Raw genomic sequence first — 16112 nt, forward strand, 5'->3', positions numbered from 1 at the left:
TTTCTAGAAAGAGATAGATAACATTGAAATAATCCAGTGAGTCACCAAAAAGCTCTTGGGAAGTCTTCACATTAGACCTCCATGACCAACTCATTGTTTACACAGTGACCCAGAGTTTGTACGAAGGTGACTGATTATTTTACTGCTGGGTTGCAGCACACACTCCATTTCCCCTTTTTATGATTTCTTTCTCGTTTCACATACAAATTTTCTTTATCAAACACAAGTAATTTTAAATATCAATGGTTTTGATTTGTTTACCATTGTCATAGACATTCAACTCCAAGAGGAAATATTGTATATAGCATGCTGCATAAGATCATACATACTACTCTTTATAATATTAGATAGAGAGATGACAGTTTTTAATTCACGAAATTGCATTTGTTTCATTTAAAATACTAAAAAATATCAGAAATTGGTACACATATTACATTCACAAATACACCATTAAAATTCATTATAATTTCACTAGATGATGTAAACTCTGTGGTAGGGAAATCAAGACAGACATCCATGCACAAACAAATTCATGAAATTTGTTTAAAAGGTTTATTTATTATCAACAAAATACATTCAGCTATCAACAAAAATTTATATCAAAAGTTATCACTATGATTAATTTTGATTTTTCCACATGTGCCTTCATTAGACCTTTAATTCTTTTAATTAAATTAAATTCACAATTGTAAATAAAAATAAAAATGCTAAGCACCTAATATTTTTCACAATTTGCATATGTTAAAATATATTTCAATCCCTTCCACCCATTTTCAAGCATTAAAACAAGGTTTCAGGTTTTTTTATTTCCTGATTACCAGTAATTGTTTTAAAAAATGTTTGCTGTGATTTGAATGATTTTTCAGCGACAGGAGACAAACAGAAAAGCAACCTCAAAGCAAAGCTAAACTACAGCAATGGTGAGAAGAAACAATATCTCCAGACATGGAGCAGATCAAAAAGATTAAGCTAGCACCAATTATTTGGAGGAGATTAATTTCATATGATCTGCCATAGAACTGTGGATCAGAATGGCATGAGAAATGCCATATTAGAAGAACGGTTTTGCACTTAAAAGTGTGATGCAATAATTATCCTCATATTAAGATAAGTCCAAGATAAAATGGTCCTATAATTTTTATTTATATATAATTTTTTTTATATATAATTTATATATAATTTTAATATATATATAATTTATATATATATAATTTTTATAGGACCATTTTATCTTGGACTTGGTCTGGTAATTTCTTCCTGATGTGCACGTGAAAAGCTCATTTCAGACCTTTGGTTAAGTGCACACATGATCACAGATTGTATTGATATTGATAAGATGACATGGGACACCATTATCACTGAAAATTGGGCATTGCGAAAGATTTGCGTTAACTCATCCCAGAGGTCTTGGTAGATGACCAAGAGCACAGTCTAATGTCTGCTTGCAAAGATCTTCCGCAACGGCATAGTGACAATTCCCCAAACCCCTTACTGTCCCAACCAGCAGACTATTTCTTATTCCCAAAAGTGAAATCCTCCCTCACAGGACACCACCATGAATGCCATCAAAGATGCTTGCAGGCATATCCTTAAGGACCTTTTGGAATCCATCTACCAGGGAGCCTTCGAATCATGGAATAATTGCTGCCAAAAGTATGTTGATGCTCACGGGATATACTTTGAAGAATTTTGAGGCATTGTAGTAATATCTGCTATAAATCTATTTTTACAAAACTTTTCCCAGTACTTTTCAGACCAACCATGTACCTACAGCAACAATAGAGGTCTGCTCTCCCTATACAACAGCTAAAGGGTTTAAAACGTTTAGTATGGGGGGATAATTTTGAAGGAAGGTGGATCCAGAGCTCCAGTCACTCCCCTTAATGGAAGTTAACATTAAGACTGCTACATTCATTGTGAGAGAAGATCATTGAATAATGTGAAAAGCACAACCAGAAATATTGAAAATTTCATTTGTTGCCACCCACATGTTAACGGGAATTTTTGCACACAAGACATGTTGGTACGCAATAGGTTCTGCAAAATCTCAATTAGCCTATGAAAATCAACATGAAGTATATTCCTTATCCTTCACATAGTCCCCATGTCACTTTTCCTATTCCAAACTGTCAAAAAAAAGCTTCATGGAAAAATGTTTTTCATCACCAGAAAACAGGAAAGCTGAACACTTAATGCCACAATACGGCCACTTATGGAATAGTAATTCAAATCAATTAAACTTGTACCAAACTTGTAAAATTACTGTTAATGTTTGCACAATGAATTATTAAAAAAAGTTTATTATGACTCGTTACTGAACAGCTTTTTTATGCATTTAAAAACGTAATTACACCAATAAACAAGGGCTACCTCACTCCCAATAGTCATGCAACACAAATGATTAGTTTTCATTTAAAACTCATTTCTAAAATTTTTAAAGAGGTATTGTTTTAAAGAAAAACGATATTTTCAAACTATTATTAAAAGAGATTTTTATTGTTGAAAAATTCACACAGAAAGATATTCCAGATAACACAGCTCAAAAAAATGCTCATGCAGATTTATGCAATTGGGACAGAAAATAGGGATATATAGAAAAAAAACCCATGCTTCTTTTAATCTGCACCAATTTTTACATTCTCCTTCAAAGTTGTTCCTTTTAAAGGTTAGAATTCTAGTAGCTGATGGTCTATTGATATTCCCAATAAAATGACCAAGTTTTCTGGCTCTTTAGTTTTATGATACTTCTATACTCCTGGTTCCACCATTAATAATAAAAAATAATTTTAGTATGGCAGCACACATTCCTCTTTTCTTCCTGAACCCAAACTGATCATGGCCTAAGTAATCCATTGTCTTCCTCTCCAACCTTTTATTGATGGTCCTAAATACCACCTTGGCAGTGCAAAATGAAATTTATTACACTATAGTCCTCAGATATTTGGGCAGTCAGAAAAGTTACCGACCTAAAAAATAAACAAGTCATTTTTTCTTCAAATTTATTTTTATTTTTTAACAAAGTCACCTTTTCAGTCAATACACTTTTTTCAGCGATGCCCTAACATTTTTAATTCTTCCAAATAGTAGTTCCATGTCTTTCTCCACAAAACGGGCATTTATACAGGCATTCATACCTGTTTACACAATAACCTCCTTGTCCTATGAAAACCTCTGTCCTCCAAGTGAAACTTCAATGTTGGGAAACAGGAAAATGTCACAGGATGGCATCTGGTGAAGATGGTAAGTAGTCAACCATTTCACAATGCAGTTCAAGAATTTTATCCATGGCGACCACCGAAGTTTGAGCAGGAGTGTTGTCCTGATGCAAAAGCACTTTCTTCTTCTTCAAATGTGGTATTTTTTTAAATTTCCTCCTTCAACTAATCAGGTAAATATGCATAAAACTCTCCGGTAATTTTGTACCTCTTTGAAGATGATTGATGAACAGAATTCCGTTAGTATCCCAAAAAAGTAACCATCACGTTCCTGGCAGATGGAACCATATTCACCTTTATTCGCCTCAGGAGGGTAGTGGTGGATCCAAGTTTCAGCTATAGTTATGAATTGACACAAAATATCAGACTAACTAAGCTTACACCACTCCACAGGGCCTTGGAAATGTTCGTTTGAATGCATTTTTGGTCCTAAGTGAGCAAGCACGGCATCCAACCTAAGTTCATGCATGTCCAATTCTTCAGTCAACATATGACAAATGCATTATTTCAGTGCGCCCATTGCCTGTACCATCTCTTTAACCTTATTTCAGTGGTTGTCCAGTACCATTCGGTTAACTTTTTGCACCAGCTTGGCTGATGATGAGCATTCAAATTCAGCTGTCCAAAATTTCATGGTCGTAAATGATGCTGCAGAGTTCCTGTGCACAGCATCCAACTTGTATTTGATTTGCATAGGCGTAGTGCCTTTCAAAAACAAATATTTAATGATATTTTGATACTCAATTTTTTCCATTTTTGCAAAAACCCATGCAACGAGTAACTCAAATCGTCAAATAACAACCAAGTGTCCAAAATGGCTGAAATTTTCACCCACATATAAGCTGTCCTCCCATTATTTGGAATGGAAATAACACATATGATGAAGTCTTGCATCCAAATTCCTCCCCAAAAATGCTAAGAATCAGCCCATAAACACTCATCCTTCCATGTTTTGCTGAGAATTTGAGTAGCTCTAGTAGAAATGCTACCTGACTCCATGTTTTTATTTGATTTCATTTCCCGTTAATGCCATTTTTTCCTCTCATTCAACTATGCCTGGACATAAGCTATCTTCATGGACATCATATTTCCTTCCTATGTCTTAACTTAATGGCCTAACATCTTTACCATATAGATCCACGATGCATTCTTTCCATCTCTCCTGGATCAATTAATAATTTTCCTGACATATCTTTGATTGTATACGTGGATTTTCCATTATTACTTCCTAATAGCCCTTTCTTTCTATACAGCGCACCTATTACAACCATCCTTTGAAAACACTTTCTCCTGCCTAATCCTGAGTCTACTCTCTTCCATTTCCTTCTCTCATCAATATTCCTAATCATCTTGTGTGTAATCCATAATTTCCATGTAATTTTCTTTAACATTAAGTCAAAAAAACAAGTCATAGATTTAAAAATAAAAAATAAAAAGATAGTATCCATAATAAGATCAGGGTTACCACAATTAGGAGACTGATTATGGCTCTATTATAAAGCCAGACAAATGTGTACAGCCTGTCAGTAACACCAGCAGAAATGGTTTGGAGCCAAGGACAATTACTTTGAGGCCTGCTTCTCTTAATCTTCCCTCAAGACTCCTTCAAAATACATTCTTCAATTATGATTCCAAACTTTACTCTTCCTTCAGAAAGCATTGGAAGTTGATGCCTTGATCCATTGGCAATCTGAAAGTTGCAATAACTATTAGTATATGACCATTATATAAAAATTACTCAGAATTATCATAAATTAATGAAATAGTAAGTGGAGTCATAATTCTAACTATTATAATTTACCTTGCAAGATGCTGATTCTTAAAAAAGGATCAAATAAAAATTATATCCATGTCAGTGGAGCTGATGCAGAAATTTCCTAGTTAAAGGTAAGGGAGCAAGGTGAAACACACTGCAAAAAATAAATTTTTGGGCATTTCAAATTAAAAATGGAATAAAACAGAAAGTAAAATCATGCTAAATCCAAAAAATTAATAGGCAGGCAATGAGGTTTACCAATATTTTCCACCTTTTATCCTATCTGGGAAAATCTTGACATTATTAATAAAAAGATTACAAAAATATGTATTCAATTATAAAAACGAATGTAAAATCCAGTGCATACAGAATAAAAGAAAGCATTACAAGTAATTAAAAATTCAATGGCATGCTCACAAAACATACAACATAAACTAATAAGCAAGTTAAAAAGGTACAACTTGAAAGAAAAATGAGTATATTTAATGTAAACCACAAAAATTGAAGAACCCAAAATGATTTGCACACATCCAAGGCAGAGTCCATTTTGGTGACGAAGAAGAGGATATTCAAGCTGTTGAAGGAGTGTGAGCCACCCTCAATAGTTCATGGTTTTGCAGAAACTTGTTATTACGAAGACCAAAAACACCAAGAAATTAGCATTTTATAAATAAAATTGCAAACGAGTGCTAAAAACCAAGTACCATGTTTCTCATTTGTTTTAGCAATTAACAAATGCTTACAGTTTTAAGTCAAGAGTAACCTCATTCACATAAGTATCAATGAAAAATAGGTAAAATCAGACTTAAATCTACTGCATTATATCCATGCACTCAGTTGCCATTTGGTCGTGAAGGCAGTTTTCAGCCTCTTGAGCAAAATTTCAAGCAACTACTGTTCGATATGTATTTCAGTTATTGTTACTTTCAAATATTCTCGGTCATTTTCTTGACCTAACAGACATAATCAATAAAATGGTAATAATGGTTGATTCATTTCAATCCCAATCAATAGCAGTTAGAGCCATGTATCAGTTCTCCAAATATCACAAAATGTCCTCATTTCCCCAGATTAGCCAGTGGATATTTTCAGCATTCCAGGGTTTTTCACGTTCTTTACTTGATCATTTGCCAATAATTATTGACTCCCAAGCAATGGAAATGACAAGGAACATTTGATATCATTGTGATACTGGGTGTGTAATATAATATCATGATGTAAGCTGAATGTATACGTGAATACATGAAGGATATCGATTAAGTGCCCTATCACATTCAGAAATCATGTTATAATTGCAGGTTATTAACAATGGATCTTACCTTAGAGCAACATATATTGCCCAGAAAAGGAATTCAACATTCTGAAATAATAGTGACATAGTGTTTCAGTAAAATGATGTACCACAGAAAGCACAACAACCGTAGCAAGGGCAGTCCCACCAGTTAAATTAAAAATTCACCATTCTCATTGATCAGTACGACCTGAAAATCATGTAGCAGCACAAGAAAATTATTTCTTACCAATTGGACAGCCAAAGAGCAAAATCAATATTTCCTATCAGTTATAAAAATAACAAATATAATGGTACCTAAGTAAAAATGAAACAAGAAAACAAAAAAATGAATATATCCAGAGAGCATGCCTATCCCCTCATAAAGGGGGCAATATCCATACAGGGTTTCTCGTTGAAGTAGAGCAAGGGCTGCTAAGAAGAACAAGAGATACCCACTTGCAAATTCGTAGTGTCTCTCGAATACAACTCAAAATGCCCACATAAAGCACATCACATATCAATTCCTTCCAAAACATCTTCCTTATTCACAGAGTTTTCCAGAAGAACAACATTTTCCAAGTTTTCCTAGCTGGCAGACTCTCTTTTTACACAATTTCTAATTGTAAATATACTGATTAACATAAAAAAGTAGTAGCCTTTGTGGGTAGATAATTGCACACATTAATATGCACACGATTCAGTACACACGGCAGGAAACTTTCAATCCAGCATTTTCATGAAAAGTGTGCCATTTAAACACAAGCAAATCCACATTTAAATATTACTCAACCAAGACATAAAGGTATTAAATGAGCAAAGAAATAGTTCAGCACTCCAATATGCTTTGATATAAAAGGTTCATAAATATTTTCATCCAGTACAATTTTTTTTAAAGTAATCTACTGGTTAAGGTAGGTATGGATGGACACAACCACCAAATAAATATTTTGCGACTCCCGACATAACACAATCCAGCAACCTACTCTACATCAAGACAGTCTTCATCTCTGAGTACTTCCTTCCTCCCTTCATCCTGTCCAACATCCCAATCCTGTTCCTGCCCTTTCCTCGTTTGCCTAACATTCTCACCTCTATTACAGTCTTCAAAATAAGGGTTATTAATAAACAAATATGTAGCTCTTACATTTTTGCCCTAATCTTGAACAAACAGAAAATAGATTAGCCTCCTATTCAATCAAAAAATTTTAGACATCTATACATTTTATTTTTAATAGTACACCCATAAGTCTGCCTTAGATGCAATGCATGTATTCCATAATATAAACTGTTTATCCTTCAGATAAAAATCTCTTCTCTTATGCACCACAAAACTGGAAGTTTGGGGGGATGGAATTTTGCAAAACTATGCGAATAATATCCATAATTAATCCTTCTTAGAGGTCAGTGGTTTGTATCACCTTCACTTAGTGACTACAATTGCACTATTTCCACCACAAAAATTTATTATTGGCAAACCTCAATTCTGCTAACTATATGAGACATTGGAAAGAACACATACTTTTGAAATAACTCATTTTTCCTCGGAAATAATCACACCGACATGATTTGCAACATATTCTTTATATCCACCATGAAATTCTATGCATCCACCTAGGAAAACAATTCATCAATCACGGGAAGACTATCCTCTTGAAAGTTCCATTAGTCTCATAGGAATGATACAGACAATTGTTTCACCATCAACCTTTATCAAAAACCTCAGGATGTTGATGCACCTGAGAGAATCCTGGAATCCTAGATATTTTCACGAGTGATCAATTTCCTAACAAATGATCTTAGTCTTTTGAGAATGGTTCAGACCCTAATATTTCAGCACACCACTTAAAAAACCATCAGGTTTAAAGACATTGGCACAGCATACTTGATTCTGACAAAGTAAAATCATATTCAAGGCAAGTTGATCCACATTAATTGATATTTAAAATGAAAACCAAGCAAAGATGACCTCTTCCACCTGTCCTGATTATTTCTCTCATTGTCAGTGATGCCCCATGCAATACTTAAATTCTGATTAATGAGGAGTATGGTAATCCTCATTAATCAAAGAAGGCGAAGGTTGGGGTTATTTGGGTAAGAGAAGGGAAAAGGCGGTGGTACCTTGGTTATGACATGGCACGGTGTAGGGTCAGGGACATGGGAGGAGTAGGGGTACCTTAAGTACAGGGGTAATGGGTACATTGAACGGTTGAATTTGTTTTCCCTCAAGGAGAGGGGAGGGATGAGAGTATAATTGCTTGTTACTAAGAATCATTTTGGGGTCGGCCAAGTACCTTCTAATCTCCATTTGTTCAAGTACATCCATTTTTAATCCTTTAGGGAGGTTATGCAGTATTTCAGGGACAAAATTACTATTATGCTTAAATTCTATGTGTTGTTTTGCGAAGAGGGATTCAGAGTTTTGATTTTTGTGTCACCTGGTGTGTTCTTTGGCTCGCATCTTGAAATATGACTAACATAAAAGCTGTTGCAATTGCCACATTTTAGTTAATAGACACCTGATTTAAAGTTTTCTGTTTGCCTTTGCCATTAGCTATGAGTTTGGAGAGAGTAAGGGGTTGGTAAAAGGCCCTTTGAGTGAGGTAGGAGGGTGATTGGATATTTTATGCGAGATATCTCCAAGGAATAGGATCAAACACCACCTGAAATCTAGATGTCGGCTAAGAGGAGAAAATTCTACATACGGCCAATTCTACTTTTTGTTTTTTTAAGCATTTTTTCAACTAAGTGGGAGTTATACCCATTGCTGGTGGCTATATTCATAGTTGTATTAAGTTCATTATTGAAATTTGTCAGGGATAGAAAGAGGATAGGAGCCGGTCAATCATCAAGTGGAAGGCTGCATATGTGTGAGAAAAATTGTGGAATTATTGGGAATTATGTGATCTATATAAGAGGGTTTTCTGTAAATTGAAAACTCATGTCTATTTTCTGTTATGGAAACTGACAGATCTAGGAATTGCATCATTCACATCTTTTTCTATGGAGAAGGAAGTATTTGGATGGATCGTGTTGATGTACTTGTGGAAGGAATCTAACTGGTGGTTTGACCTGGCCAACAGGCAAAGAATATCATCAACATAGCCGAACCACTACACCACATTTTCCACATGTTTATTGACAGTATTGCACAGCTGTTCTTCCAACAAATTAAGGAATATTTCGGCAAGGAGGGGGAGAGAGTAGGGAACCCATAGCTAGACGATCTGCTTGGATGGCTATTAATGTGTTTATAACTGAAATAATTTCGATTAACTGCCATTTTAATGAGGGAGATTAATTTGTTCGAATATTTGAGGTAATTTTGGACTCATTGAGTACATTTTGAGGTTAAAGTAAGGCTTCTGATCTGGGCACACAAGTGAATACGTTATTTATACCAAAATAAACAAGTGTTGCTTTTCCTGAAACATTAATTCCTTTTCACTTTTTGGAACGCTCAACTGAGCTTTTAAGTCCGTATTTGGGCTCAACATGTAAGTAGCCTTGGAACATTAAGTTTTAAGTATTTTAAATAGGTTTAAATATTTTAAACAAATTAATCTCCCTAATGCTTATGGCACTAATATTGTAATTTCCTCTGCCTCTACTCAGGAACTTATTAACTGTTCAAGTCAAGTAACCCTAAAAATCAATTCTTGGATCTGTCACATTATCTTAAAATCAATGCCGAAAAGCCACAAGTCATTAGTTACCTCACAAAAACACCCCCATTCCAGAGTTAAGTATTTCTTTAGATGCAAAAGCTTTCCCTAAGGCTGTCTGCCAAATTTCTTGGCAATCATTTATATTCCCAACTCCATTGGGATTCTCATATTGATATTCTTATGAAGAGACTTATATCTTTGAATTTTCTTATTTGCAATATATGTTTCACAGTTTCTGATAATGTTCTCCACTATTTAGCCTTGATCTATTATGGCTCTTTTTACTTCGAAATTGTATTTAATATATTGTTTTGGGGTTCCTCTACCCAAGCTGTTTCTGTGTTAAGAGTGATATTTGATATCGGGTATGATGCTGATGAAGTTTTCACCTTTTGAGGAAGTTCTATGCGTTGCCTCTTCAATGTATTTATATTTTTTCCTGCAATTGTGAATTGTAAAACAGAAGACAACAATACTTACTAGTAACACTGATGTACATAATTATGGGGCTCATAAAGTTAATAACTTGTACATTTCTAATGTAGTTCTTACCTAAAGCTCTGTATCTTATTTTGTATAACAAACTGCTGGCTGAATTCAAACCTCAATGTGCCTTAAATCCTTCTAAGTGTAAGACAAAATGCCTCTTCCTAAAAAGAATGCTCTAAGGCATCAGTGAATACCTTTCTTGTTCCTAATGTCGCCTATTCGCATTTGACATGTCCCATGCTAAATGTGCAATTTTTCTTTTGCACTATCCCTATTGGTCCCTAGACAAATATGTAAATGAACATTATATAAATAAATATGGTTATCCAGAAGAGTACTTAAATCGGTCACATGCCTGAAGTAGTAAATAAAAGTTATGCGTTGGACTTAATTGCCAAATGAAGGCCAAGGTTCACCCAATATATCCATTCTTAAGACCTATCTGATATAAGAACTTATTCAGAGAAGAAGTATTGTTAACCACAGCTATTTATTACCTATCGTTTTAGCCGAGCTTTAGTTATGTAAGAATTAAATTTTGTACGAACGAGTTTCTACCGTAAAAAAATACCATTATATAAGACATAAACAGAATCCCATAAAAATCACAAACGATTCATCCAAACTCAATGTAATAATAAAAAAAGGGGGAAAGATAGACAAATTATCATGCAACAAAAGTTATGACAAACATTTTTATTTCACTTTAAACATAATTATGCTTTCACTTTTTATTTTTTATCTATCGCTCATAATTAATAAGGTGTTTGTAATTTTTTGACAGTTGAAAGTGAAAAGCAACACTAGGAATGAAAAATAAAATATATATTACCTGAACGACATCTTTAGGAAGAAGTGTATGAATGAGGTAATTGGCCAAAATCCTTAAGGTACCCCACTCATTGAAACTTTTGGCCAGCACTTCAAGGGAGCCAAATCGAAACCATGTGGGAGCAAGTCGCAAGACAACAGCTGCCCTTTCTGTCTGAGGGTTCCCATCATAAAATCGGTCTCGAATAACTGGATCCCGACTGCAAACAATAGCAGCAACTCTTGAAGTAGGCACACCTAGTGATTATAGAAGGGAAAGTACGTCATCTGTACTAAAATATTTCATTTACATTTTCCAATCATCTTCCTTAATATTTTAACATTATTCACAGAAAACATTAATTAAAGCTAGTTTCATATACTTTCATGTGCCTCCACTGAATGAATAATATTAAATTGGGTTGTTCGTCTGTACATGCATGTATCTATTGAGATGCTGAAATGTCTGCCCCTTAAACTCACGCCTGGAGCCAAAAAGCATATAATTTTATGCAGTATGATTTTTACTGTCATAATCCATTGTATTTTCCTCACAACTCTAGATGGTGAAGTAAGGGGAATCTCTTTTGCAATGCAAATCACAGTAACCACTACCAGTAGGGAATAACAGAAGTGTGAAACTATTCACTTAATTAAAGCATTTTCATTTAATTGATGAATAATTTTGCACAGTGATAATTATTATACTCATTTCCCTATTTTCCATCCAAATATGATGGCCTTGGGGTAATTTCTGTCCAGCCATTAGTAAATAATTTTTCTGATAAGCCATCAGGGTTCCCAGAGGCCACAAATCATCAGCTTTAAACACCATCTCCATTGTACACTAGATTGAGACCAGTCCCCTTGAGTCAGCTGGTCAGGTGCACCATGCAACAGACATTTTATTTCAGCCATTTAAATAAATGAACAAAACTAATTACCACCGAATCTCCTTCACACCAAACTCCTGACATTCTTCAAAATGGAATATAAGTGATCATTAATCCTATCAGGCAACTTCTTTTTTAAGATTAACTGCTATGATAATCACCCAAGTAAAATAATATGGGCTGCAGCTGACTTTAAACTTCTTTGAAAATGGGGTGGAACACTTAAATTGAGATGCAGCTGAACTGGTTAATCATATTTGGAACCAGTTGCCTGCTCCAAATAAGTCATTGGATACCTTGGGATTTGGAGCAAATACTATATTGACAGTCTTCGAAAAGTATATGTAAATATCGCCTATATGCCGAATACTATTGCCGAATTATGTATGCCTGCAGCTATCATCTTCTTAATTAAAATAAAATGATGGGAAAAACTCAATACATGCAATTAAATTTTGTCCACAGGGTTAATGCTTAAAACTAAGTCATGCAGCTTCACATGGAACACAAGTATGTCATTTTTCAAAGGTTGGTTTCTTATAGACTTATGCCTAAGCCATGCTAATTTCAAGTTCTTTGAAAAATTAAAAAAATTCAAAAGAAAGCCCGTGAAGCCAGGTCCGTTATGAGATCTTTAATATTGTCTCACCAGATACATTTACTAGGAACTAAAACTAAACCTAAGTATTATCACAGTCTAGGAGTAGACGGTGCAATTACCCAGAAAATGCATAGCCTCGGCGCATAAGAATTCCCTGATAGAAGAGCGTATGACAGCTCGTCCATCCGCTCCTCTGGAATAAGGCGATTTGCCGGAGCCTTTGAGTTGTAACTCCCATCGCTCTCCTTTCCTGCAAATACATAGTTTACATAAATGAAAATGTTTCACCTGAAATAGTTAATGGTTTTTAATGGGTCTTTGCACTGTATGACTAACCTGTTGACGTATTCCCCTAGTAAATGAGCTCTACCATCACCTAACTGACCGGCCCAAACCCCAAACTGATGGCCTCCATATCTATGGGCAAGTGGAGCACTGGATTCTAATATTTTATTTCCCGCCACAACCTCAATGAAATCTTTCGTTTCTGCCACTGCTGGGTCCAAGTCTAATATATTTTTCACGACGTCTTCCGAATATGCTATTAATTTAATTTCAGTTTCCAATGGAGTGGGTAACACGATAGAAAAAATCGCATTTTTTACTTGACGGACGTAATTTTCCAAAATTGGATCCAGTGGCAACTGCAGTAGTTTGGACGCAGAAAATTTCCAATGATTCATATCATTCATATCGAGCGAATAGTTATTGTTTTAAAAAGGTCCCACCAATGCCATATGTTTTCATTCTGGCTGCATCTCTTTTCTTAGGGTAGTACTGAATAATAGCTATTACTGCGTTAACGGTACAATCCTATGCGCTCTTTCGTGGACACAACCATTAAAATTCATGCGGCTGCTGCCATCTTTGGTCAACATTTTCATTTCGCAAATATGGCGCTAATTTAAATCAATTCAATACAAATGCAAACTTACAGGGTAATATCAATATCTTCTTCTCGGCTTAATCATAAGCGTAATGGATTAAATTGATGAACAGTATTTTAAGCATCCTGAAGATTAGGAATGTGTTGGTTCGTCTTCATTGTTGTATTTCTAGCAATTTTATTGCACAATTCCATTTTATACAAAAATGATAGATTAAATTATATAATACGTATTCACAAAATATAAAAATAATGATTTTTTCTTCCCGAATATTCGATATCCTCATTGGGGTATATTGAGAACTCATTTTATAACAAGAGTGAGGCATTTATGTTTTGCAATTGGATGTAGGAATATAATTGTGGGAGAGTGATTGCCACAATTTGAATTGAGTTGGTTTTGCTGCATAGTGGAGGCAAAAGGCAAGTTTGTCAAAATGTGGAGTTAGCAGTCACTGTCAGAGAGCAAGTATCACACGAAGTTATTAAATAATTACCTTCAACCCAGGGAGTATAATGCTAAAAGTAAATGCAAGTGTGGCTAACAGTTTTAAGTATACTGCATGTTCTACATTGTTAAGATCTAAATTACAACGCTGAACTTTTGAAATGTCGAAGGTGAAGTAACCTGGTGGCCCAAGGAATGAGTGTATGCATCTTATTGAAAGATGATCAACCATCACGCAATCTTGGATTATTTATTACCTACTAAGATTAATTTCAGAACCATACTATAATCACTTGAATCATCTTTTTCATAAAAACGTGTGTGCATAAATGCATAAATGTGCATTTTCAACCCAATTTATCAGTCTCCATGTAAATAAAATGAATGTAGGTTCATTATACTCTATGTCTTAAGAATTATTGTAGCTGTCTTATTGAGGCTGAGGAGAATGACCAGAGAATAATAACATGTAGATAGATGATAAGGGTCTATAAATATAGTATATGACATTCTTTTTTTATCTTTCTTCTCCTTCTCCCCCATGTCATGCTTTGTCACAAAATTTCTCACGCTTCACATCAATTCATCATATATGCCCATATAGACCTAACTGGTTTTAAAATTGGTATTAATATCACCAGCTGTATAATTATCCACTATTCTTTCATACCCTGATGTACCAAAATAATTTATTAAATAACTAGGGTGTTGTGGTTTTAGTAGAGAATTGTGCTACTGATGTAGGTTCAATTCCTCATGACATGGCGATGAAAAGGTAACATCTCAAGAAAGGAATCCTTAATTCTATAAATGAAACAAGAGGAGCAGTAAATAGGAAAAGGCTGAGGAAACTATAGATTACACTTTTCGACTGATGGATGAGACAAGGAAATGAAATAATGTAACAGGGAATCAGGATAAGGAGTAAAAATAAGTAGATAATAAACTGAAGAGAGAAACTAATAGGGTGAAAGAAAAATGTTGGAAAAGCAGTGCCAGTATTTGGAGAGTTTCCAGAGAAAGAGTGAAATAGGTGCACTGTTCAGGATGGTGAAATGACTTACAGGAAGTAAAAATGGAAAGTCCATATATTTGTAATATCTAAAGGACAATGCAAAACATCAACATACAAAAAGAATTAGGGGGGATGTAAAGAATACAAAATTTGCCCATGCGATAAATATAAGCCACCATGTTTAGACAGTGATGTCAATGAGGATGACTTATACCTAATAATACTAGATTGTAGGTCAAAATAGGCATTGAAGAAAATTAAATCCAAAATACCCGTGGGAGGGGATAACATCAACATGAAACTAATTTATGGTTTCGGAGAACATGGCGGGAAGAATTTTATGGGCTCATTCATTGAAATTTATGAGAATGAAATCTGGCCAGAGTACTTTGTTTAGTAGTACCAATTTCTCGTCTCAAAAAATGGAATGGCAAGCATGTGTAGGGACTATAGGGTAGTAACATGGATGTCTCATGTAGCTAAGGAAATAAATACGTATGTGTAGAATCATCAACAAAAGGATGGAGATGAGGGAAATCTTTTATGGGGTATTTAGATCAGTTTAGGTTCAGAAAGGGGAGAGGTAAGCATGGTGCCACGGCAGTAATGACCAATGATAAGACAGAAAGAAATATAAATAAAACCAGGATCTATTTTTTACTTGATGGATTTTGAGACATTCAACCGAGTAAATTGGGCAACATTAATAAGTTTATTGCAGAAGATAGGGACAGGGTTGTGAAAACACTGAAATTCATTTGGTGAAGTGCTCCCAAGATGATTTGGTATACAGGTAGGGTTTGTGGAACTTTCTATAAGTAATGAAATGAGATTCATAATAAATGCATAACTAATATGGTTTCAAGAAAGTTGTTAGAGAAACAAAAAATAATGTTTTGATTTTTGATTGCAATTCATGAGCAATAGAAGCAGTATAGATTAGAATTTGTTTTCAGAGTAAATATATGAGGGGCAGTCAAATGAAAACCTAATGACCAACACAAGAGACCAGGATTTGTACCAACAATGGCATAACCCAACAACTGTGTGCACCTGTGAGT

At 34.7% G+C, this 16112-nt stretch overlaps 1 protein-coding gene across 1 annotated transcript in view; it reads right to left on the reverse strand.

Moving 5' to 3' along the window:
* Positions 1–13525, reverse strand: part of LOC139694443 (protein adenylyltransferase SelO-like) — a 31917-nt gene extending 18392 nt beyond the window's left edge. The window contains exons 1-3 of the mRNA XM_071593033.1: positions 13039–13525; positions 12822–12952; positions 11231–11466 (exon numbers count right to left, since the gene is read on the reverse strand). Coding sequence (XP_071449134.1) covers positions 11231–11466; positions 12822–12952; positions 13039–13394 — 723 coding nt within the window. The 5' untranslated portion in view covers positions 13395–13525. The remainder of the gene's footprint in view (positions 1–11230; positions 11467–12821; positions 12953–13038) is intronic.
* Positions 13526–16112: the final 2587 nt, after the last annotated feature.

This window comes from Hetaerina americana, unplaced genomic scaffold (assembly GCF_022747635.1).
Source record: "Hetaerina americana unplaced genomic scaffold, ioHetAmer1.1.p SCAF_5, whole genome shotgun sequence".
NCBI classification, from domain to species: Eukaryota; Metazoa; Arthropoda; class Insecta; order Odonata; family Calopterygidae; genus Hetaerina; species Hetaerina americana.